Raw genomic sequence first — 25,520 nt, 5'->3', positions numbered from 1 at the left:
GTACTATTAACTGAGAAGTAAGCGGTATGAGAAGTCTATTTTATAGCAGTCAAATGCTGTTCAGTCATATCAATCCACAGAAAGAAGTCTGGTCAATTTAACATCAGCTATGGCCAGAAAAACAAAATGTTTTCATCAATCAGTTGCGATATTTGATTGTTACATTTTATATTTGTGGAAAGCACAAAACTTTGGATTCATGCTGGTTAAACTGTCTCCAGAAAAGAAAAGAAAACAAGAGTAGGAAAGAGGTTAGAATAGAGATCTAAAGGGAACACGGTATGTGCTCTGGCAGACTGGTAATGACCACTTGAAAACCTCGATCAGTGCTGACGTTATTTTAAGTTCCAGTTCCAGCCTTTGGTACACAGTAGAAAATACTATTTTAACGTAGTGGAAGAAATCAAATAATCCTGTTAAAATGTTGTGTCAAACTACAGATTTATTTAGCAACAGGCTTTGCAAAAGGGGAAATCAACACTAGATAATCATGACACTGACATCTGTGGTAAGATTTTGAATTTGACAACATGAATAGAAATCATGTATAAAGATCAAGTAAGACCAGTGTTTCCCCTATATACAAATAGCGGGTTGCTTTCAAATCAGTACAATTAAAATGTCCATCCTAAAACAAATGTAGATCATGTAATATTCCAGTTGGGGAACAAACACAGAATTTTGGACTCACATTGCTGTCATTATCAACTTATATTAAGTAAAAATATGCTATTGATGCATTATATTAATGCAAAAAGATAGCTAGTTAATGTTAGCCGTTAGCTAACAGAATCATTGACCTACAGTATGAGGTAGGGCTGTGCGATTATGGCAAAAATCATAATCACGATTATTTGGTCAATAATTGATATCACGATTATTTTGACGATTATTCATTGACCATTTATTGAACTTTAAAACAAATAATATTTTACCAATAAACAAGATCAATAAATGTGTTGGAGCGCACTTCCAAAACCATACTAAACATATATTAATATGATAAATAAAAATAAATTAGACCAAAATAAATGAAATCAAATATGTTGCAGTGCACTGTCACAACCTACTGAAAACTCCTTAACATATAGCCAACATTTTGGTCAAACATATTCAACATATTCCACTCAGTTAAACGTTGAAGGCTGGCCAACCGTCATGGTCCAGAAGTAACAGGAAATAAATGTTGAACTACAATTTAAGACCAAATAAAAATGTTTAGGCCACCATGGCAAATGCTGGTAGGGCTGCTCATGTCATCTCTTAAAGATTTTTTGCAAGAAACACCAGGCTGTTTACATGGTCTGGTTTCAGAGATGAGCGCAGGCAGGTGACAATATTGCCACCTGTACTGAAGACCCTCTCTGAAGAGGAACTTGTGGCAGTGCTGCCACATATGACACAGGACAAAAGGAAAGACTCTGAACCCTTTCTTTGCCATTATATAAAAATAGTGTTGCTACAAAAGTATAAATTAGGCTTACTAATAAGACAACTCAGATCTGAAGCTACACAGTAATCTGCTGCAACAGTGCAATAAAAAAGACAACATTAATAGAATCAAACCCTTTTTTTGTTGCATTTTATTAGAGTATAAAAATAAATGCCATTAAAATAGGATGCAAGCAACACTAGTTTCTGAACTGATAGACTATAATCAATTTAAACAGAACAGATCTTAATGTTTGCATTCTTATACCATTTTGTACAATAATTATCATGAATAAATTCAAACAAACTAAAACTTACAGCAGATTAATAACGGTATCTAAATTGAGTTTTTATTATATCAAAAACCTGTTGAAATGCTACTGTTATTTTTACTGTCCCCAAAAAGCGCGTCGCAGCCTCCAGGAAAGCTTCTTTCATAACTTCGCCGTCTTCGAAAGACTTCATGTGTTTCGCTAGAACGTGACTGACACGATAAGATGCTATGGTAGCAGCCTTGCTCTTGTTGTTGGGCCGGGTGAAAATGGACTGCTGTGCATTTAGCTGTCCTCTCAGGCCCCTCCCCTTTTGGAGCGTAGGGCAGAATTAGGAGGGAATTCCGTCTCGTAGCGTTTGTGCACTGTTTTGAAATGCCGCTCCTAAATGACCCTTCTTCGATAAAGCCACGCTCGCATTGCAGATGAGACAGATGGACTTTGAATTGGAATAGATACAAAAATAATGATCCTCCCACTTGGAGTGAAAATTATATATTTTGGGCTTTTTTGCTTCTGCCATAATTGCGGTCTTGTGTGTGTGCGGACTGTCACTCCTGTTGACCATCCATGCTGTTGACACGGACAACGTCAGCGAACTAGTGCACTGCTCACCAGCCACGCCCGGACACATGGGGTGAGGCCGGCCAATCACAAAGCTTTGATGCGTTCAAGTGCATTATTCTGGCACGGGAACATTAACGATAAAACAGAATATTGTTGTTCTATTTTTAGACACATCTCGCGATCGACTGGGAATCTCCCCGCGACCCTTCTTTTTAACTAGTTGCTGCTCTTGTTCTGACATCTTCGCTTGCGCTGAACACTCACAACACATGTCACTCCCACGTGGCCGAGTGGGCTTTTAGGGAGGGGCGAAAGCGCACCCAGAAAAATAATCGTATTTTGTCAATTATGCTGTTTTCCTAATCGTCGCAAACCATAATCGTAATCGCGATTAAAATACGATTAATTGCACAGCCCTAGTATGAGGTGTTCAAGCTCTGTTCACAAATGAGTAACAATGATTTTAGAGGTAAATTATAACTCTATATGATGTGTTCAAATGTAATCTTTTGGATTATAACTTGAACAAATATTTTTTTTAAACTGATGTTTTGACAGAAATATTAAATATTTTTTGGAGAGGGTATTATGATCTGTTCAATTTCCTAAAAATAGCTCTTAGACGCTGACATTTTTTTAATGCAAATAACAAAAAAAATGGAATTGTGATGGTTCACATAAGCCGTTTTCACACCAAGTACTTTGCCGTACTTAGTTCCAAGCACTTAGTACCCAGCACTTAGTACCCCCACGGAACTAAGAGCCGATCGCGTTCACACCGGAATAAGTTCCCTGAGGGAAGATTACGCAAATGAGCCGCTGACGTCACTTCTTCTTCTGCTGCTTTGGGTTTACTGGCAGGCCGCAAACCACTTCACGGCATATACTGCCACCAGAAGTCCCCGGCCGGGAGTCCCCGGAGTTGGGGACTGGCTTCACTTGAAGCTGCTGGGACTCCCAGCTGCTTCAAGTGAAGCCTTCCGAGTAAATCGCCAGAACGCCGACACCTCCTCATCTCCACCGCTCCCATGTTTTTTTTTTTTTGACATAACTTATTCTCTCTCCGCTGGTGCGCTGGGCTAATGCTAATAATGCTAATGCCAGCAAATACAATGGCGGCTTCACAATCATTTCAGAGTTTTACGGGGCGTGGTTTGCAATCCGCCGAACCTGCTCTCTAGCAGGAACTGAAAAGGGGGGAAAGTTCACATGAACTAAGTTCTCTTTTTGGTGTGAACGCAAAATCCCAGGAACTAAACGGGAAAAGTACGGCGAAAAGTACTTCGGTGTGAAAGCGCCTATAGACTTTAGTATGATTACATCTTTTGGGGTATTTATACTATTCCCGGTAAGACTTGTTGGCATCTTGAGTAAATCATTTAATTTGGTTTAAAGGATCTGTCGAGATAATTATTATATTTCATCCACATACATACAGGATGGACTATCAGGATAACAATCATTAAAAAAAATCAGCACCACATGGCAACAGGCCTAAAGAATTATGAACAAACTGCGACATTCATACAAAAATGTATGTAAGATTTAAAGTGACATCTTTTTTTTTTATTAGGCCAACCTTACCTTTCTGAAGGCTCTTGACATGCCCTGGCTTGCTGAGAAGGTGGATGTGGTTCCTCTTGGTGATCCTGATGGGGCTCCTCAGAGGGCTTATGGCATCAGGGATTGTCTTCAGATTGCTCAGTGTGTGCATCATGGAGTCCTCATCGTGGAGTAATGGCATCGAACTGGAAGGCTGCACTTTATTGTCACGACTCTTCGCAGGAGAGAAGATCTTCTTTGGTGTGAACAGGTGGCTGTGCCTCTGTGGCCCCGCAGGCTCCTCTGTGGTGCTGCTGACTCTGGCCACGGCGATGCAGCCAGTGGAGGAGCTGGGCTCAGCGGCGACGCTACTGCTGTCACTGCTGTCTTCGTTTCGCTGTGTTAAAACAAAAATGGCCTCAGGTAGACTAAGCCCTTCTTGTGGAAGTGATTCAAGGGTTATTGTACTGGATACAGCACTTTTAGGAACATCACAACAAGCATCTTTCTTGGGAAGGGAATCAGGAGGACACAGCCGTTGCTGACTGTCCTGAGGTAGAATTATGGGAGACACTTCAAGGAAGGCTTTGTCAGGAACTTCTACAGCTTCAGGATTTTCCGTTGTGGGAGAAGAAGCTTCATCTTCTCCGACTGAATCCACAGGGAGGCTTTTCTGTAGTGCAGATTTAGGAGATATACACTTCAGTTCTACACTTGAATCAATGACGTCTACAATAGGAGGTATTCTTTGTGAAGAAGAATGGCCTGTGTGTCGTTTATTTGCAGCCTCCACGGGCCACACAGGGCTACAACTGTGTTTCTGGGTATGTGACACCAACTTGCTTTTGTTCTCTCGTTTTCCTGAAACATCTGCTGCTTTTATAGAAGTGCTCTCTGGTGAAGTTGCTGGGAGGTTCCTCTCGGTTTCTGGCAGTTGGCTATGAGCTGAGGAGGTTTGCGATACATTGTCTTCAAGTTGCTGATCAGCTGCAGGACTTTCACTCTGGTGTCGGTACTTTTCCTGGACATCTTTTGGATCATCACAAGTCTTATGTATCTTTTTGGCACGAGGGGTTTTCGGGGAATCTAAAGATGGTTCTGCAAAATCTTCCAACCCTATTTCTAGTTCACTGCTGTTTACTTCATCGATCACACACATGTCCTCGATGTCAGGCTGTGAACTCTCATCATCTGGTGAGTGTTCAACTCCCTTGCCCTGGGTGAAGGGCATGAGCGGCTTCTTGATTGGTGAAAGGGTTAGATTCAATGTTTCCATGAAACACAGTTTCCTGTTAGGACTGTTTTCCTCCCCAGAACCTTTCTCTGTGACACTTGGTTCTTCGGATGGTGTCTTTAGGGCCTCGTGTGTCTTTTCTTGACTTTCCTGACTAATGACCTCCACTTTACCTTGGTCTGATCTCACATTCTCACGTTCTCTGCCCGTCTCTGTCGGAATGCTTCTCTTAAGTGTTCTGCTGATTTTATTTCCATGTCGTCTATCCTTCTTCTTCTGACAATCCTTTGACGACCTATCCCCTCCCCGTTCTTTGGAGGACTCGCTGCGTTCTGGAGGTTGGTTTGAAGAGGACTTTTTCCGGTCCCTTAAGTCTGAATTTCTTCTCTCATCAGTAGTCTTATTTATTTTATGATCTCGACTGTGGCCCTCTTTAGAGCTGTGAGCTGCGATACGTTCAGAGTCTGATGTTTTGGCTGTATCCTTTCTCCTTTCACGACCTCTTCCTTTCTTGTCATCACAGGTAATTGCACTCACTAGTGGAGGGCTTTTGACCCTGTCTGATCTGTGATGCCCATGTCTTCGTCCTGAGTCTTTGTGAGACCTGTTTTTGTCGGGGGCAGAGCTGTCCCTGTTGGGATCTGAACCATTTCGATGTCTCTTTTCTGTTGAGTCAGACAGTTTCAGGCTTGGAAATGTTTCCTCTCTGTGCTTGGACTTGTGTTTGTCTGACCTTCTATTTTGGGAGGATGAGCTGCAGCTGGATTTCTTGCTGGATTCACTGGGCTGATAAGTAGAGCTATCACTTTCTTTTCTGTTGGGTGGAGGAGAACCACCTGGAGGCTGATCCTCGCTGGGATGTACAGTTGGTAGAGGTGGAAGAGGGGGATGAGGAATGGATGAGGGAGGAGGCAGTGGTGAAAGACTGGGGGGCGGAGGAGGAGGCGGCTGAAGACTGGAGGGTGGAGGAGGAGGCGGCTGAAGATTGGAGGGTGGAGAAGGAGGCGGCTGAAGATTGGAGGGTGGAGGACGAGGAGGCTGAAGACTGGGGGGGCTGAGGAGGAGGCGGCTGAAGATTGGAAGGTGGAGGAGGAGGCGGCTGAAGACTGGAGGGTGGAGGACGAGGAGGCTGAAGACTGGGGGGCTGAGGAGGAGGCGGCTGAAGATTGGAAGGTGGAGGAGGAGGCGGCTGAAGACTGGAGGGTGGAGGACGAGGAGCCTGAAGACTGGGGAGCTGAGGAGGAGGCGGCTGAAGATTGGAAGGTGGAGGAGGATGCGGCTGAAGACTGGAGGGTGGAGGACGAGGAGGCTGAAGACTCGGGGCTGAAGATTGGAAGGTGAAGGAGGAGGCGGCTGAAGATTGGAGGGTGGAGGACGAGGAGGCTGAAGACTGGGGGGCTGAGGAGGAGGCTGAAGACTGGGGGGCTGAGGAGGAGGCGGCTGAAGATTGAAAGGTGGAGGAGGAGGCGGCTGAAGACTGGAGGGTGGAGGACGAGGAGGCTGAAGACTGGAGGGCGGAGGACGAGGCGGCCTACTCTTGGAGCTGCCTGTGGATGTCTGACTGGAGGAAATTTGATCCCGGATATCATTCCTGTGAGATTGTTGATGATGGTGACCTTTGACTGACCTGCGGAGGAAAAGTGTAAATCATTTTTACATTAATCCAATCAGTAGAGAGATGTTTGTCTTCTGAAAACAGAGTTAAAGAGTCCTCTCCTGCTGATGTTCAGGTGTATATCAGTATGTAGTGTCTCTACTTTAAAGAGTCCTCTCCTGCTGATGTTCAGGTGTATATCAGTATGTAGTGTCTCTACTTTAAAGAGTCCTCTCCTGCTGATGTTCAGGTGTATATCAGTATGTAGAGCAGGGATCACCAACTATATTTGTCCAAGGGCCAAAATGTATCCAATAGACACTATCGCGGGCCAGCGATTTTTATATAGTCCAGAATTTTGAAGTTGTAGACCGGGGGGGTATTGAGTGTTCTGTAATCAGTTACTAAATACTGAATACATGGCTCTGAAAGTAATCAGAATACAGTTACAGTTACGTGTCTTAAACGTTGGAATCGGGTCTACTTTAACGTATTCAGATTACTTTTAGAATACTTTATTTTTCCATAACAGATGGGTATGTTTTGGTGAACAGGAGACACGTATTTTACTGTTTTAATGGCTTATCAAGAACTCAAATAGGGCTGCAACAAACGACTAATTTGATAATCGATTAATCTATCGATTAATGAAACGATTAATCGACTATTCGGACTATTACTGTATGCCTTGCACAATTTCTCAAACGCTCTTATTTAGCCATCAACTTTTAGATTTAGCTTGAGGTTGTTTTAGGCATGTGGAAACTAACAATGAAGACAATAAAGATGAATACTTGATTCAAAAATACATATATTATTAAATTAACAAATTGTGAACAAAATTAACATTGCTTTTTATTTAAATTAAATAAATAATATTTCACATCAAAAGAAACAACAATGTTTTAACAAATCGTATTAAATAATGTGATGACAGAACTGTGAACAGAATAGCTGAAACTTTAATTAAATAAATAACTCAGTTTCCTCTAATCATTAACCCGTGTTTGTATCATGTAGTTAACTCCGTGTGTTGCTGCTAGCATACATAACACCTGACGTGGAAACGTTACTCGTGGACGGGGCTACAGAGCTACTAGAAAGACAGTCGAACCCGGTGCATTCCTCCGTCTGGATGTGGAGCACTTTTGATAAATGTTTAGACAAATTGCTCGTGTTACCGCCCTTACATACTAAACTCTTATTGCACTTTTGGTAACGAGCATTCTCCACATCGAGACAGGTATAGTTTAACCACACCTCGGAGCGCGTTCTCGCCGTCATCTCCGCAGTGTGTTGCTGCATGTAGCAGCTGCGTGTGTGTAAACTGCCCCGCCCCCTCGCACACAGACGGGGGAGAGAGATCTCGTCTGATCGAAAATACATCATAGACGCATTTGTTTGTCTTTTTGCATATTAAAGAAACGAGTTGGCGACACTAAGACTGCGATATAATGTTTTTGTAGCAATAATACATGACATATATTTTTTAAATGTCTCCAGTACCGATAAAAAGACCAATAACGTTGGAGCTTAACGGCGCGTAAAACACATGTGATGACGTCACCAACGAATCGACGACTGAATTAGTTGGCAACTAATTTGGTAATCGATTTTAATCGATTAAGTCGATTAGTTGTTGCACCCCTAAACTCAAACACAACATCTTGGTGTCATTCTGGACAGCTCCCTCTCATCTGCACCACACATAAAAAACATCACCCGGACTGCATTCTTTGTACTGTCTTAAAACCTTTCCTTAGAATATGTTATGAATTGTAAGGTGTCCTTGGGTGCTTTGAAAGGCGCCCCTAAATAGAATGAATTATCATTATTATTATTATCTGAAACGATGTTATAACTTTTAAAAGTTTTTCCAGTCACTTGCCCCAGGCATTCAGCAGCAGCAGGCCATTCACTTTGATTTGACCCCGTTATGAAATGTCATCATTTCGACAATAAAGAAATTCTACATAAAGGTTATCTTGCACATTTATTATCTAACCATCTCCGTTTCTAACTTTCAATATATTTTAAAAGAGATCTCTCTCTCTCCTCTGCGTGCGGGGGCGGGGCCTCACAGACGCGCTGCATCTCTCTCTCGCTCACAGACACGCTGCAGCGCCGTGCAGTGTGCACACAGCTCTGCCGGTAATGAATATTACATTTTGTGAGGAAATTTTTCCACCAATAATTCCAATAAGTATTCCAAAATGTATTCACTTCAGGTTTACGAAAGTAACTGTAATCAGATTACTCGTTTTTCAAATGTAACGCCAGCTGAATACAGTTAGCCTACTTGATTTGTGTATTCTGATTACGTAACGCCGTTACATGTATTCCGTTACAACCCAACCCTGCTTCTAGGCTACTGTCCCGCAGCTCCTGCCTCTCTGTTGGACTCTGTCGCAGCAGGGCTACTGCTGTGGTGCGGAGCGCACAAACCAGACTCTTCACAACCAGAGCCATATAATAGAATTATTATATATAGAATAATTCTATTATATGGCTCTGTTCACAACGAAGGATCACTTCTTCTTCAAGAGAGGGAAGGTTTTGCAGTACGCAGTCTACTGTCCCGCAGCTGCTGCCTCTCTGTTGGACTCCAGTACTGCACACAGTGGTTACTGCGAACGCAGTAACCACGCCGCAGTCACCCCCGTCGTGCGGGCCGGATGAGAATGTCTGGCGGGCCGGATGTGGCCCGCGGGCCGCCAGTTGGTGGTCACTGATGTAGAGTCTCTACTTTAAAGAGTCCTCTCCTGCTGATGTTCAGGTGTATATCAGTATGTAGTATCTCTACTTTAAATAATCCTCTCCTGCTGATGTTCAGGTGTATATCAGTATGTAGTGTCTCTACTTTAAAGAGTCCTCTCCTGCTGATGTTCAGGTGTATATCAGTATGTAGTGTCTCTACTTTAAAGAGTCCTCTCCTGCTGATGTTCAGGTGTATATCAGTATGTAGTGTCTCTACTTTAAAGAGTCCTCTCCTGCTGATGTTCAGGTGTATATCAGTATGTAGTGTCTCTACTTTAAAGAGTCCTCTCCTGCTGATGTTCAGGTGTATATCAGTATGTAGTGTCTCTACTTTAAAGAGTCCTCTCCTGCTGATGTTCAGGTGTATATCAGTATGTAGTGTCTCTACTTTAAAGAGTCCTCTCCCGCTGATGTTCAGGTGTATATCAGTATGTAGTGTCTCTACTTTAAAGAGTCCTCTCCCGCTGATGTTCAGGTTGTATATCAGTATGTAGTGTCTCTACTTTAAAGAGTCCTCTCCCGCTGATGTTCAGGTGTATATCAGTATGTAGTGTCTCTACTTTAAAGAGTCCTCTCCCGCTGATGTTCAGGTGTATATCAGTATGTAGTGTCTCTACTTTAAAGAGTCCTCTCCTGCTGATGTTCAGGTGTATATCAGTATGTAGTGTCTCTACTTTAAAGAGTCCTCTCCTGCTGATGTTCAGGTGTATATCAGTATGTAGTGTCTCTACTTTAAAGAGTCCTCTCCTGCTGATGTTCAGGTGTATATCAGTATGTAGTGTCTCTACTTTTAAAGAGTCCTCTCCTGCTGATGTTCAGGTGTATATCAGTATGTAGTGTCTCTACTTTAAAGAGTCCTCTCCTGCTGATGTTCAGGTGTATATCAGTATGTAGTGTCTCTACTTTAAAGAGTCCTCTCCTGCTGATGTTCAGGTGTATATCAGTATGTAGTGTCTCTACTTTAAAGAGTCCTCTCCTGCTGATGTTCAGGTGTATATCAGTATGTAGTGTCTCTACTTTAAAGAGTCCTCTCCTGCTGATGTTCAGGTGTATGTCAGTATGTAGTGTCTCTACTTTAAAGAGTCCTCTCCTGCTGATGTTCAGGTGTATGTCAGTATGTATTGTCTCTACTTTAAAGAGTCCTCTCCTGCTGATGTTCAGGTGTATATCAGTATGTAGTGTCTCTACTTTAAAGAGTCCTCTCCTGCTGATGTTCAGGTGTATATCAGTATGTAGTGTCTCTACTTTAAAGAGTCCTCTCCTGCTGATGTTCAGGTGTATATCAGTATGTAGTGTCTCTACTTTAAAGAGTCCTCTCCTGCTGATGTTCAGGTGTATATCAGTATGTAGTGTCTCTACTTTAAAGAGTCCTCTCCTGCTGATGTTCAGGTTGTATATCAGTATGTAGTGTCTCTACTTTAAAGAGTCCTCTCCTGCTGATGTTCAGGTGTATATCAGTATGTAGTGTCTCTACTTTAAAGAGTCCTCTCCTGCTGATGTTCAGGTGTATATCAGTATGTAGTGTCTCTACTTTAAAGAGTCCTCTCCTGCTGATGTTCAGGTGTATATCAGTATGTAGTGTCTCTACTTTAAAGAGTCCTCTCCTGCTGATGTTCAGGTGTATATCAGTATGTAGTGTCTCTACTTTAAAGAGTCCTCTCCTGCTGATGTTCAGGTGTATATCAGTATGTAGTGTCTCTACTTTAAAGAGTCCTCTCCTGCTGATGTTCAGGTGTATATCAGTATGTAGTGTCTCTACTTTAAAGAGTCCTCTCCTGCTGATGTTCAGGTGTATATCAGTATGTAGTGTCTCTACTTTAAAGAGTCCTCTCCTGCTGATGTTCAGGTGTATATCAGTATGTAGTGGATCTACTTTAAAGAGTCCTCTCCTGCTGATGTTCAGGTGTATATCAGTATGTAGTGTCTCTACTTTAAAGAGTCCTCTCCTGCTGATGTTCAGGTGTATATCAGTATGTTCAAAAAGCTCTTTATTGTTCTCATACTGCCTGTGCTGCAGCACCTCTTTTCACCCTCTGTCTGAAACCAGAGCCCAGTCTGCTCTGATTGGTTAGCTGGCCGGCTCTGTTGTGATTGGTCAACCCCTTAGAGATGTCCCGCCCCTTAGCCTATCACATATGATGTGTTGCAGCTAATGCTGTCAAAATTATCGCGTTAACGGCGGTAATTAATTATTTGCATTAACTGCGTTAAAATATTTAAGGCATTTAACGCATGTGCAGAATGGCCCGCCCCATACATCCCACCAGTGGTAGCGCCAGGGTATGGCTGGGGTAGGCTAAAGCCATACCAAGAAATGGCTTAGCCCCACCATGAAAAATGATGTTAAAGTAAGCAAAATAAAGTCCGCCAACTCGCGGAGTAAATTGCACAGACAGCACTTAGTAAGATTGATTTCAGTAGCCACTTGTCTGGAAATACCGAAGACCAGAAACGGTTTTGAAAACGTTTGTCATGTAGTGATCGTCTTCTCAATAGAACATCTTTGATAATGTCTTCTGGCCAATCAGAATCAAGATAACGGCGTGGTGTTGTTGCAGGAAGTCCTGACAGAGAATACTTTTGCGGTAGTGCATCTCTATATAGGCCTACATCGATACAACATTACGTGTTGATAGAAATCAACACGTAATGAAATAAGACCCCACAGTTTGATGATTGATAGGTGTGTGGGAACGGAAGTTAACACAGGAGTCCAATGGAGGCGTTTAAGGCGGTGGGGGGGGGGTGAGTGAGAGAAAATCACTCTGGAGGGAACACAGGGAGGGGCAGACCATTAACATTCACACAAACCTAGATAACACTCTACACAGGAAAGGGAGACCTAGAGCTTTTGTAATCCAGATAACACATCTATAAAGACCTAACAGTTCATTTAAAACAATGACTCACAATTGGTTCAGCCTCTGGATCTCAGCATCTTTTCGTATCACCTCCTGTCTGGCTGTTTGTAAAAGTGCACAAATGTTCTTTTTCAGACGGCCGTTCTCAGTGTTCAACCCTGTGTTCTGTTTCAAAGAGAGACAGAAGTTACACATCATGTCAGTGCTTATAACACTTTTGTGGAGGTGAAGTTATCAACTGGAATAATATGAATGCAGTAGCGACACTATGAAGAAATCGGTTAATAAAGCAGTCCAAGTCCTGTGTATGCATGAATTGCTGTATTCTGGTGAATGGCAGAGCATATTACACATGTTCAATACAACCTAGGAAATAAAGAAGGGAAATTATGCTTTGGCAATATTGTCCCGGTTCTATTTATGCCAAAATAAATCCTATTATATTGAATTTAATAAAAAAATATTCAACCAAGTAAATGCTGAAGATACACAGCAAACAACTAGTAGAATAAGTCTTATTATATAATTATTTAGTTTTCAAATTCAGACTTCTGTGTCAAGCGCAATCATATTCAACCAAACAAAACCACATTTTTCAAATAGCAAAGGATAACAACCGACCTGGATCTCCATCTGCTCCACCCTCCTGCGCAACTCTCTGATCTGGTTCTGAGCTGCCTGGAATCTGGACTTGAGCTGCAAACAAAGGAAAAGATAGACAGTTGGCAATCTGACAGCATCACTCTGCATCTCAGAACATGGGGATATTCTATAGAGTGGTGCAGTGACGTGTCCTAAAACCCGGAAGTAAGCTGCGCATGGATTCCTTCCGGTTCCCTCGACAAAAAAGCAATGCAATTTCTCCATAGGATCGAAATAAGGTCTGTGGTTGACACACATTTAAGAGACGGATCACGTTTTCTTTAGGGCTGTCAAGTTAACGCGTTAATAACGCAATTTATTTTTAATGCCGCTAATTATTTTAACGTGCGATTAACGCATATTTGTCCTCGGCCCTTCCCGTAGTTTCAGAGCCCAAAGGCTTGACGTTGTTAGTTGGATGGTGGGAGATTCTAGCGACAGATATGGATACAAAAAAAGGTGTTTTAAAAAGCAAGCCAAGCACACAGCTGATGCTCAGTCCCGCTCCTGCCACTCGCTTGCGGCAGACCACGCTTGAAAGTTTGCCGGGGAGACGCCTGGACAACAACAGCGATAGCTAAATGGGTAACAGCGGGTTGTATTAATGCTACAGCTTAACATTGTGGAGGACGAGGAGCTGCGTGAGATCATTCGGATTGCATCCAACGTGTCGACTGCACATCACAGCGCATTATTTTGACCCACAGTGGGAACTTCAGTCTCATGCTTTGACTGTTATGAAGACAGAAGAGCGGCATGTCGCCGACAACTGTAAACAGGCTTGTCTGTTTGAGCAACTGGCTCAGTGCAGAGAAGTACACAGGGTTGGGAGAGAGAGAGGTTCCAGGTTGTTGTATTGAAAATATTCAGGAGAATATTCGTCATTGTTCCAATGATAAACAAACATTTGCATAAAGCATATTTGTCCACTCATATGTTGATAAGAGTATTACAAACTTGAAAAATATTGTTCTAAAGTACATTTAGAACAGATAAAAAATTAACTATGGACATCATCTGATTAATCGCGATTACATATTTTAATCGACTGACAGCCCTAGTTTTGTTCAATCCGATAATCTCCACATGTCTTCCCTACTTTTATAATTTTCGAATCATAAATCTAATCGATAGATTTATGATCGATAGATTTATGGAGAAATTGCATTGCTTTTTTGTCGAGGGAACCGGAAGGTACCCATGCGCAGCTTACTTCCGGGTTTTAGGACGCGTCACTGCACCACTCTATTAGGGCTGTGCATCTTCACTGGTCTCACGATTACGATTATCCTGTCAACGATTCGATTCAATTCGATATCCCGATGCATCACGATTCATACCAATGCGTTGCATCCTCAATTTTCTATATTACTGCACATGGCTTATTTTTCATCAATGCATACATGCAGTAAATACATATGAACTCTCTTTTTATTATTTAGGAAGTGCTTCAGAAATCAATAACATAAATGTCTTGACATTCATTTATAAACCAAAATAAATGAATTGTATAGGTCTAGCCTCCCTATATCTGTGTGTGAAGTTGTTCCATCCTCAAAAACAAAAAAAGAATGCTTCTGCAGTCTAGCTGCAGCTTCTAGCAACGGTCTTCTGTTAAAAAAAGGACACAGAATGTCCTGAATGTGGCATCACACACAGGACTTGAGTCTGAACACAGCAGACAACAGGAGTATTTACAACAGCATATAACAACTCAAATACTGCATGTGGGTGCACACTTACATTCTCTGTCTTACTGTTACATAAATCCCATGAATGTATGAGATTAAGTTAGCTTCATTATATCTCAGTGATTAAGTGAATAATAAAGTTTCTATCGGGTCACTATCAGCCTGTCACTCATTATTTTCAGGGGGGCGGGGTTTGGAGGAACGGAGAGGAGACGGTGATCGCGGAAGCTTTTTTCCTCCTGCCTTCACAAACTTTACACACGTATATATCGTCTGAAAATTGCTAGAGGACATTCATACTCTGCAATCCAAGACTTAATTAAATCCACCAAAAACCTGACATGATTGTAACGCGATTATTTTTGAAAAACATAAATCCCTGTGTCTCTGAGTCGCAGCGACATGGAGTGATTCAGAGCGGGTCCTTCTGCTGTTGGTTCTGGACTGGTGGTGTTGTGTTGGTGGATAAAGCAGACTGCTCCGTGTTTGGTGTTGCTGTGCCGCTGTGCCGCTGTCACGTCTGTTCCCTGATCTCTGCGTCACCGACCGATTTGATATTAAAGTGACAGAAAAAAAAACGTTATAGTAAAGCCGCGGCCGGAAAATCAGGAAGCAACGTTACAACGCTATAACCGATTATCTTCCGTCACTGCATCGATACCGAATCGTCCACGTCCGCATCGTAGAAACGATTATTTTCAACTCCCCTATACTCTATAGGTATGCTCCTTTAACACACACACACACACACACACACACACACACACACACACACACACACACACACACACACACACACACACACACACACACACACACACCACACACACACACACACACACACACACACACACACACACACACACACACACACACACACACACACACACACACACACACACACACACACACACACACACACACACACACACTTTTGCATGACGCCGAATAATGAAACAATTGACAATTGGCACCAGACTGTTGGTCAGAGAGGAGTCTATTGTAGCTGCTTTTCAGCCACACTTCACACATTACTGCTAAACAACACAACGTTTGCATGTGTAAAATGCAGTCCCTCATGAGTGGGCTCGGCAGGGGTCAAGAGGCAGAGGGTTGAAGTGGTAAACACTCTGACCTTGTATTAGCCATTTCATTTGCCAATTTATTTATTTATCTATTTAACTGGACTTAGAACTCACAAGACTTTCTTCACATTTTACATTCTTGTTTATATTTAATTTAATATGCCATTCGTTGTAATGTAAATAATATCATATTTTGAAATGGCGTTATCTGTAATATGGTCCTTCATATTGTTTATTTCACAGATAGTCTACAGATGTTTTATCTTTCACGGTCGACTTGTATATATATATCTTACTTTTAGTTCCGTTTTATTTTTTTATATTGTGAGATAATGATATTTTATGTTTGTTTATTTTGTACTCTTTATTTTCAAACTATGTGCAATTTCGTAATTAAAACAAATTCCATTTTGGGATCATTAAAGAATATCTTATAATTATGGTAATGATTCTTTGACATGAACACTGTTTTATCAATGCTTTGTGCAGCTTTTTTAAATCTTCAAACTTATGAATCCATTACACAAAGTGGAAATCCTGGATCTTATTTCATTGTATCACAGGTACCTGGAACAACCCCTTTTAAACGAAGAGCAGTTCATTGTGTAATGTCAGGGGTTACAAGTGGGAGCTCAGACATGTAGAGCTTGTATTAAGATTACTAAGTATGATCTGCTTGACCTTTCGTGCAGCTTTGAGACCACTGGCCCAAATCATGTTGGAACCAGAATGAATTATTTCCATTGGTCACCACGTCTGAAATAATGAAAGCATGGATGAGCGGCCCCCTCACCTCAGAGTATGATGACTCTCTGCTCTGCTGCTCCTCTGTGACCATCTCTTCATAAAGGTCCAGTGATTCTTTCAGCCGAGAAGCATTTGGAGATGGATTCACTGTAATAAACCAAAGTAAGACAATTCATATCAATTATAAAAGCCTCAGTGTCGGACAAACAAATCTGCACTGTACTAGATACTAGTGTTGCACGGTGCACTGATACTAGAAAGGTATCGCGATACCCTGCCGGTAAAAACGTTACGATTCCGCCATTTCATTAGTATCGGTACTTTAAGAACGACAGCCGTATTTCCTGTGTGTTCAGCGCTCTGCTTCCACTCCCTGCAGCCTGTCAGCTCCTCTAAAGCGCCTGACACACCAAGCAAACACGAAAGAACACGTCCCGACGGAACACGACTGTTGTGTCGCCTCACGTCTCCTGCGTCTTGGCCAACACAACGCACTGGAACACACCGCAAAGACTTCAGCCGATGGCCAAGCAGCACGTACGAACTGCGCATGCGTGAGTCGCAATAACTCTCCTGACCAGCAAGCGGCGGTAGTGTGTATTCGTCATTCAAAAGAGGCAACCGGAAGACAGACTGCGTGATATATACAAACAACAAATAGCTACATGCTACAGCTCGAGCCAAGCAGCACAGGGATGAACTATGCCAATATGTTAACAGTATTGGTGAAGTGCCTTTTCAGTGGGTCCGCAAGATACAGCAATATGTGTGCCAATCCTGCTATTTGTGTTTATTCTTTTAATCACACAGCGTTAAGAACATATAAAAATGTGCCTACATAACTGTCAGTTGCAGCCGTAGCATTATTATTGGTTTAACTAGCCTACTAAAAGTATATATTTAAAAAAAAAATTAAATGACCATCTTGAACAGCTACAACATTAAAATACTTCTAGGCAGATTGTGGACAGTAAAGTACATTTACTTAAAGTGGACCTATCATGCTATATTTGAATAATATATTGTAGGGCCATACCTATATAATGGCGCGTTTCCACTGCAGGCCTCGCTCGGCCTCGCTCGGTTTGGTTTAGCCCGGCTCACTTTAATGCTGCGTTTCCATTACAGTTTAGGAACTGGGGTAGTTACCATAGTAACGCAGTGTAGGCGGGGCGATCAACTTTTTGGCGGGCGGAGCGACACTGCATACAACTGCCGTGATGTCATCTTCAATGCGACACAACTCACAAAACACACAACAACAATGGAGGATGTGGAAGCCATCGTGTCCTTGCTTCTTGGTATGTGGTTTTTTATCACAGCAAGAAGGACAACTTTGTTTCGGAAAAGGCTGCTTATAGCAAGACGTAATACAGAAGAAGCTGAGGGGAGACTTATGGCAATCGTACAACGCGGCAGAGACTACTCCAGGACGACTCAACGACAACGCTACTCGGTAAGCTAACGTTCGCTAACTAGCAATGTGTTTCACGCTCACTATACGACCAAAGTGTTTCACGCTCATTATATGACAAAAGTGTTTCAAGTATTTAATTAATTGTAGCTACCACTTTTACGTATTAAAATATGTATGCTTTTGTTTGTGTATTTCAGAAGTTAGGTTGCCACCGCAGACCATGTGTTTGGATGCTTGACCGAGCAACCGAGTGGTGGGGTGTGATTGTTCCATCTTTCACACACACTCAGTGGGTGGAGAACTTCAGGATGTCTGAGGAAACCTACGTATACCTGTGCAACAAACTGCGGCCAGCGATGGAGAGACAGGACACAACATTCCGCGAGTGTATACCTCTAAAGAAGAGGGTGGCCATCGCACTGTGGAAGCTTGCGACCGGCTCAGAGTTTGATGCGCTACCTGAATAGCTAAATATTTATTGTATACAGGAAACTTGAATGTTTTGGTTCATAACATCATGGTTCAGTAAGTTGATATACATTTCTTGTGTTTGTAATTATAAACACGACATTGAAAGATTGTGGGCCATTAAGGCTAGTGACGTTTTGTTTTTATTATTACTACATTGTATTGAACATAAATAAATCTATTTTTCTCTTTCACATATGTGTTTGTCAAATGATTTAAACAAAAAAATGTTATCAGAATTGACTATTTAGTAAATATTTGATTTTCAAGCACCAGTAAGTACTTCCCCATAATAAGAACATTTGAGCAAATATGAAAGTAAACATAAATACAAATGATCTCTTATCCCCCTTCTTTTCCAGTTTATTTGTAAAAGGAAATATTTTACTTTAAGTAATGTGTCAGTTACCAAATAATGTTTTAGAGGAGGACCTCAAGCAAGCAAACTCAATTTCTTGCTTTAAATCTCTTCTTAAAATTAACTTTTATCTTATGGGCTTTTTCCTAACTGATGGTGTTTCTTATTGCTTTATAAATGCATGTATGTTTATATCTAGATCTTAATTGGGCTATTTTTACAATTGTTTTTGAGTGATATTGTAGGCTTTTGTTTTTAAAGATCCACAAATATTATTAGTAATGGTATTAGGTGTAGCCTATTTTTATTTAGGAAAAATATAGGCCTATAACTTCTGCCTCATGTGAATCTGAGTTTTTGTTCTGCTGATTTAAAGCCCTTTAATTGTACATTTCAGTTTATGATTGGATTCCAAAACTGTAATGTTGTGTGTGAGTGGCCACCCAGTGACTTTGTTTACATGCTCACGGAAATCAGTTTGTTAATCAGATTATGGCAGGAAATCAGATGATGCATTTATCAACAAGAGATAAGATGAGAAGTACTTTATTGAATCCCAATTTGGGAAGTGTTTTTTGTTGCAGCATAAAAAGGCATGGCATTGTATGTACAATAGAAATAAAATAAAAGTATATATTTGTTGCAGCAGCATAAAAAGGCATGGCATTGTACAAATACAAAATAAAAAAATGTTTGTATTGCAGCAGCATAAAAAGATATGACATTATAAAAAAAAAAAAAGGAAAGATAAGAAATAAACTGGAGGAACGTCGCAACTTCGTCAATCGACCACGGTATGTTTTTCTTTGCCATTTTCTTAGGTTTACAAAAATGCTGCAAGCGTCCCTTAATATATGCGACACTAGGGATTAAGTCGCGCGAGAATTGTGACGATTCTCTCTGACGATTCTCTCTGACCAATCAGAGTCGTCACTAGTTTAGCATATTCCGCCCGGTTGTTGGCCCCGCTTGTTGGCCTCGATAGAACCACGATTTAGTCGGGCCAGAAAAAGGGTGAAAAAGTAGCCTCGGGCCAAAACTAGGCCAAGTGGAAACGCAACCAAAAACGGGCCCCGCACGGCTCGGCGCGCTTAAAGCGAGCTACCCGCTGCAGTGGAAACGCGCCATAAAACATGTCTGTGATTTTTTTTTTCAAAATACCAAACAGATCATGCATTTTAACCATGCCTCATTTCGCTCTATTTGCTCTTTCCAGTAGTGTTAATTTCGTCAGCTATTTTTTAATTTAGTTTTAGTCTTAGTCCTGTGTTAAATTTCCTTTTTAGTTTTAGTCATATTTAGTCACCTTCATCCTGTTTTTATTTAGTCAAGTTTTAGTCGACTAAAAGTCTGAGCATTTTAGTCTTATTTTAGTCGACTAAAACAGTAAACATTTTAGTCAAGATTTAGTCGACTAAAAGTCTGAGCATTTTAGTCTTATTTTAGTCAAAGAAAACTAATTATTTTAGTCTACTTGTTGTCAATGAAAACTGTTGAGTCTTTTTTAGTCATCAGATTATATAGAACATTTCAGTCAAACTAGTCTAGCCAAAACCAATAATTTGTCATTTTAGTATATATAAATAAATAAGATTATATCTTGTCCTTATTTGATGAAAAACAGGTTGAATGATTTGAAGAGAGTATCTGCTCAGGTTTGTGGTGTTTTTACCAGCTGTGTTATGGCCACATTGCTTCCCTTCTGATGAAACAATGCATTCGCTTTTTTTCTCCGCCTCATTGTAGCGAAAATGGGCCCAAATATCACATCGTTTCTTTCTCCCAAGCAGTGGTGGCTTTAGACTTTTTCGTTGTCAGTCATTTTGACGGATCGTAACATTTCCGTCATAATCCATTATTACCCGTCGAGTGCACAATTTATCAATCACTCGCGCTGACGGGGGGGGTCTTCGGTTAACGCGAGTGCGACCACTGCTCCCATGCCCTGTTGTTGCCATTTTATTTTATGTTGAATAAGGTTAGTTAGACCATGAGTTAGACCCGAGTCTTCCTGACAGTTCACAGTGTGCCGCTGCCCGGTGTAATTCAAATCTACCGCCGCGCGCACCGCAGACACACAGCTGCTGCCCTGCCGCAGCACCGGAAATGGAACTGCTGGGAGAAAAACTGACTATCAGAGATGTAACGTTATCTTTGATAATATTTCGTCTCCTCATTTTTCGTCAACGAAAGTAAAGAGAGATTTTGGCATAGTTTTTATTTAGTGAACTACATTTTCGTCTCGTCACTTTTCGTCAACGATATTGCATGATGATTTCGTTACAGTTATTGTTTACTGCCGTCGGTGCCGTCTCGTCATCGTCTCGTTATGGAAAAAAAGGTCGTTGACGAACATATTTCGTCATAGTTTTAGTCAACGAAATTAACACTATATTCCAGCCCTGTCTTCACAAGGGCTGATTCTGTGGCAAATGAGCTGCAGCCGACCAGCACGAGCCATGTTACCATGCTGTTACCATGCTGTTACCATGGCAACCTCTCCTTCCCCTGATAGGTGGAGAGTTGCCCATATAGGCGGAGCTCCTTGTTTCTGACGTCAGAGATATTTCAAATCTGGATCAGTCTGTATCAGATCTGTTGCAGCCCCGTTTTTAGAGATTTGGGTATGGAGGAAAAGAGAGAGGGTTGTGTTTTCTGACACTTGGTGAGTTCCCTGAAACACCGGGGACACATATTCATGTATACAAGACATACAAAAGTGCATTTTGCATGATAGGTCCCCTTTAAGTACTGTACTGCTCTACTCCCATTCAGGCAAATAGTGTTTCGCTAAGCTGAACAGCCAATCAGAGTGATTTCTTTTGCCGACAGCCTCCGCAGCCGATTCAACATGTCGATTTGGCTGCGGAAGGTGTCGGCACGGCCGAAAATATATGACGGGGCGGGACACACCAATCTTAGTAGGGCGACAGGACACTCATCGACGGCTAGACATCTATCGACAGCCGAAATCGGCTTGGTGTGTCAGGGGCTTGAGAGACTGTGTTTGTTGTTTGAGATGATGATGATGCTGCTATTTTAGTTAATCAAAGTCAAGGTCAACTTTAATGTCAATCTTACTCAGTTTGTGTTTACAGAGAGATCGAAATGACGTTTCCAACAATCCCGAAAATAAAATTATACAATATATAGATATGTATACATTTATGTATATCCTATATACACAATCAACAGACACATTGATTGTGTATATAGGATATACATATTTAGTATACAAACACAAAATACGGATTCTTGTGTTAAACCTTCCTGTCGGCTCCCAGACCGCAGTCGAGGAAAACAGGGGATGACTCTCTGCAGTCTTCCAGGGCCGAAGCAATAAACTTCGGGTTCAATAAGGCAGACAGGCGAGCTCTTCTTTGGGAGACCGTTGCATTTATTAAGGTCTTTGTTACAGATCTAACTTTGAAGACACTCGACAGACCTATTTTGCTGCTGCTTCGTTCACTTCAAAACACATATCACCGCTCGCTCACTCTCGCCCGCTCTACCATGCACACACACACACATGCACGCCCCTCTCTCTCTCTCTTAAAGGGAAAGCGATCTGACTCGGCATGACCCTAATATCATAACACTTGTCATTTGACCTTGGATGCCATTGCTTTCATTTATTTGATCTATTGTTCTCATTGTTCAAAAGTGTGTGTTATGACTGAAACCTTTTTCAAGGTTTGAAATAAAGCACAATAATGACATTTAAGACGGTTTCCCCTTTTTTAAGAAAAGTATCGAAAAAGCAATTCTTGACTTGGTATCGAAACAAAAATGTTGGTATTGTGACAACACTACTAGATACTACAATATTATTGGTGATACTAATATTGGGGCATTGCAGATCTATTTCAAACAGGACTCTTACCTGCGTTGTTGTTAAAGCTGAGGTCCAGGCCATCATAGATATCCACTGAGTCTTCGTTGTCATCATGTACAAAGACTGGGGATATGAACATGCATTCATGTCTGTCATCAGTTATGTTCCTCTGGTGTTAACATCAAGGTGTTAATATATCAAATATTGTTTTAATACCAATTGCAGAGAAACCCCTTTCTGGGGTATATTATTAAAATAAGTATTACTTCTAGGATTACTTATTACACAAATACAATATGAAATGAATGTTAATGCAACTTTGCGTGAAGTTTTTAACTTACGGCCAGGGGCATCTTTGATGTCAAAGTCATCCATTCTTCCAGGTATCACTTTGTCTCTATTCCTTATGCAGTTCCTGAAAAGAGAATTACAAAGTTGTCATCAGTCTATACATATGAGCCAGACCACACTAAACACAGGCTGAAGATGATCCTGTAGCAAATGGCTAATGCACACTGAAGGCAGAGGCGAGACAACAATTCAACTAGAACTGATTTAAATCCTAATTGATTCTAGAGTAGATACCAATGTTACACTAAGGCTAAAGTCAGCATGTCAATTGTTCAGTGGCTCTGATAAAACTTTGAAAAGGTGGCCAGGATTCTCTCATCTTGCACATTGACAGTTGTGGAGGTTGCTAGAGTAGAAACATATGCTATTGGTTCTATAATGGCAAATAGACTTGCCTTTATAGTCTTTCAACCAGTCAAAAAACTTTTAAACCACATGCCAACCATTACTCATACCAGATACATTTACTGATGGAGGTTCTATTCTGCTCATTCACACACACTCGCACACCAATGGCTGTTAACACCATACACCTTCAGGAGTTACTGCAGCTCCAATGGAAAATACAAACTAGCATAACTAGCAGGGTAAAACATATTATTTTTACCCTGCTAGTTTTTATTATCTCTGGTTTGGAAATATTATGTAACTGTAGGCAAAGTAAATAAGGAAAACTGCTTAATGGCTATATTTGATTTGTCAAAAGTATTAGCATCAAACACTTAGAGTACTGAAAGTAAAAATACTTATTGTGTGTCATTTCCAGTTTCAGAATCATATATATTAAAACACTGAATTATGATTATTAATGCATTTAAGTGTCCATCACAGCTTGTTACTACTTATATTTCTTTACATACTGCTACTGAATATCTTCACCTATAATATAATATTATCATAGTTCTTTCTTTCTTTCTTTCAGTCTTTATTTCGAACAGATTAAAAAATAACAAATGTGAAAAACAGAATACCGTATTGTTATAATACAGTATTTATCCACATTCATGGTAATATTTGTATATTCAACAAAAAAAGTCTTCATATTAATAATAATAAATCATATGTGTCCGAAAGGGAGCAGGAGGAACAAATGCTTATTAATTCCCACCCCTTACTTGATCAATGATTGTCCTTTAAATCATTATGCAAGTTATTCCTACATACATTTACATTTATACATATACAATCATTTCTCATCTTCAATCACCTTTCTTCATTCTCATATTTTTCCAAAAGTTAATGTATTACTTTATGTAAATGTTGTATTAGCTTATAATGTGAATATAAAAAGTAACTAGTAACATTTATGTTGGCTAAAATGTAATGGAGTAGAAGTCAAAAGTAGCATAACATACCCAAAATCTGACAGTAAATATACTTCAATACGTTACACCACTGTATATATAGCCCACTCTTACATATAATATTCACTGAAAAATGCACTAAAGTATGAGGTTAACATACTTTAGGCATTATGTGTAGTGGACAAAAGGAGGCTGTGAGCCATTGTGCTATTAGCATGGTTTAGATAAAAGTTAGCTGGAGCTCTTTTGTTCACAACGTTACTGTCCAGACAAAGGAGACTTATAAAAACAAAACCTTTTACATAAAACAGCTAGGCAGAGAGAAAGTTAGTAGCTAACACTCCTTCCTGTCTGTAGTTTTCTTTATCTGTAACGGTCTGTCCATCGCTTTAATCTGTCGTTGACACTGTGAGCTAAAGCTAGCATTGATGTAAATATCTTTCTGTTTCAAACTCAACAGGAAATGTACACTTGATTTAGGTTATGCAACACATTTTTAAGGTTATTGATGTTTGTGGTCAACTTTGGATAAGTTAAACCACTGTACTAACTTTACTGCTACCATGCATTTTGTAGGACTAAATGTACCGTTAGTGGAGAAAGTGCTCAGAAGTTAGGGATGCTAATGTAAGCAATATGCACCGGACATTTATTATTAAAAACAAAGTAACAATTAGCAAGCAGTGAATGGGTGTACTTACTCGTTGTGCTATTGTTATGTGTCCTCCTGTTGTTTACAACTGTAATGTCGCGCCAAGTCTTCATTGCACAGGAAGTAACGACAATTTCCCGCGGTCTGTCAGAGCCGGGGGAGTGTTTTTCAGGTACATTGGATTCAGAAATATTCTTCAAATCAAAGTCAAATCCTAAAGGAGGATGATTGTACAGCGACTCCTCAGAGGCTCAGAGTCCCACACACCCAGCAGACATAAAGCGAGGAATTAGAAAGCGGTAGATTTCACAATTCGCTCGAGAGAAAGTCGCTCCACCCGCAGAGAGGATTGCATTCAGTTGCACTGAACTCGAGTCGCTTTCCGGCGCGTCATCACAGCGCGTCATCACAGCAGGAGGGAATCCATCCGAATCCACTACTTAAAGGGGCCCTATTCTGCTTTTGGGGATTCCCTTTCCTGTAGTGTGTTCTATAGGTTTTTGTGAATGTAAATTGTCTGCAAAGGCTAAGATCCCTGTGTTCCCTCTGCCTAAAACGCATCCATTAGACTCCTTTGTTTACAGTAACATAGTGACATCACTGTGTAACATTTGCAATTCTATTGGCTTCAACACATCGGACCTTTCCCATTTATCTAATTTCCGACTCCTCAGAGGCTTCTCAATTCTTAAATTTCCCCTCCTCGACTCCT

General features: G+C 41.0%; 1 protein-coding gene across 2 annotated transcripts in view; it reads right to left on the bottom strand.

Moving 5' to 3' along the window:
• casp8ap2 (caspase 8 associated protein 2) overlaps positions 1 to 25,182 on the bottom strand; it is a 29,786-nt gene extending 4,604 nt beyond the window's left edge. Inside the window, exons 1-7 of one of the 2 annotated variants that reach the window (XM_034204530.1) lie at positions 24,858 to 25,182; positions 22,843 to 22,916; positions 22,550 to 22,624; positions 16,470 to 16,570; positions 12,880 to 12,954; positions 12,308 to 12,423; positions 3,855 to 6,673 (exon numbers count right to left, since the gene is read on the bottom strand). In XM_034204530.1, coding sequence (XP_034060421.1) covers positions 3,855 to 6,673; positions 12,308 to 12,423; positions 12,880 to 12,954; positions 16,470 to 16,570; positions 22,550 to 22,624; positions 22,843 to 22,876 — 3,220 coding nt within the window. In that variant the 5' untranslated portion in view covers positions 22,877 to 22,916; positions 24,858 to 25,182. The remainder of the gene's footprint in view (positions 1 to 3,854; positions 6,674 to 12,307; positions 12,424 to 12,879; positions 12,955 to 16,469; positions 16,571 to 22,549; positions 22,625 to 22,842; positions 22,917 to 24,857) is intronic. The other variant, XM_034204531.1, reaches the window with a different exon arrangement.
• Between the last annotated feature and the right edge of the window lie 338 nt (positions 25,183 to 25,520).

Source organism: Gymnodraco acuticeps, unplaced genomic scaffold (genome assembly GCF_902827175.1).
Source record: "Gymnodraco acuticeps unplaced genomic scaffold, fGymAcu1.1, whole genome shotgun sequence".
In the NCBI taxonomy this organism is placed as follows: Eukaryota; Metazoa; Chordata; class Actinopteri; order Perciformes; family Bathydraconidae; genus Gymnodraco; species Gymnodraco acuticeps.
This window is presented reverse-complemented; position numbering and strand designations above follow the sequence as displayed.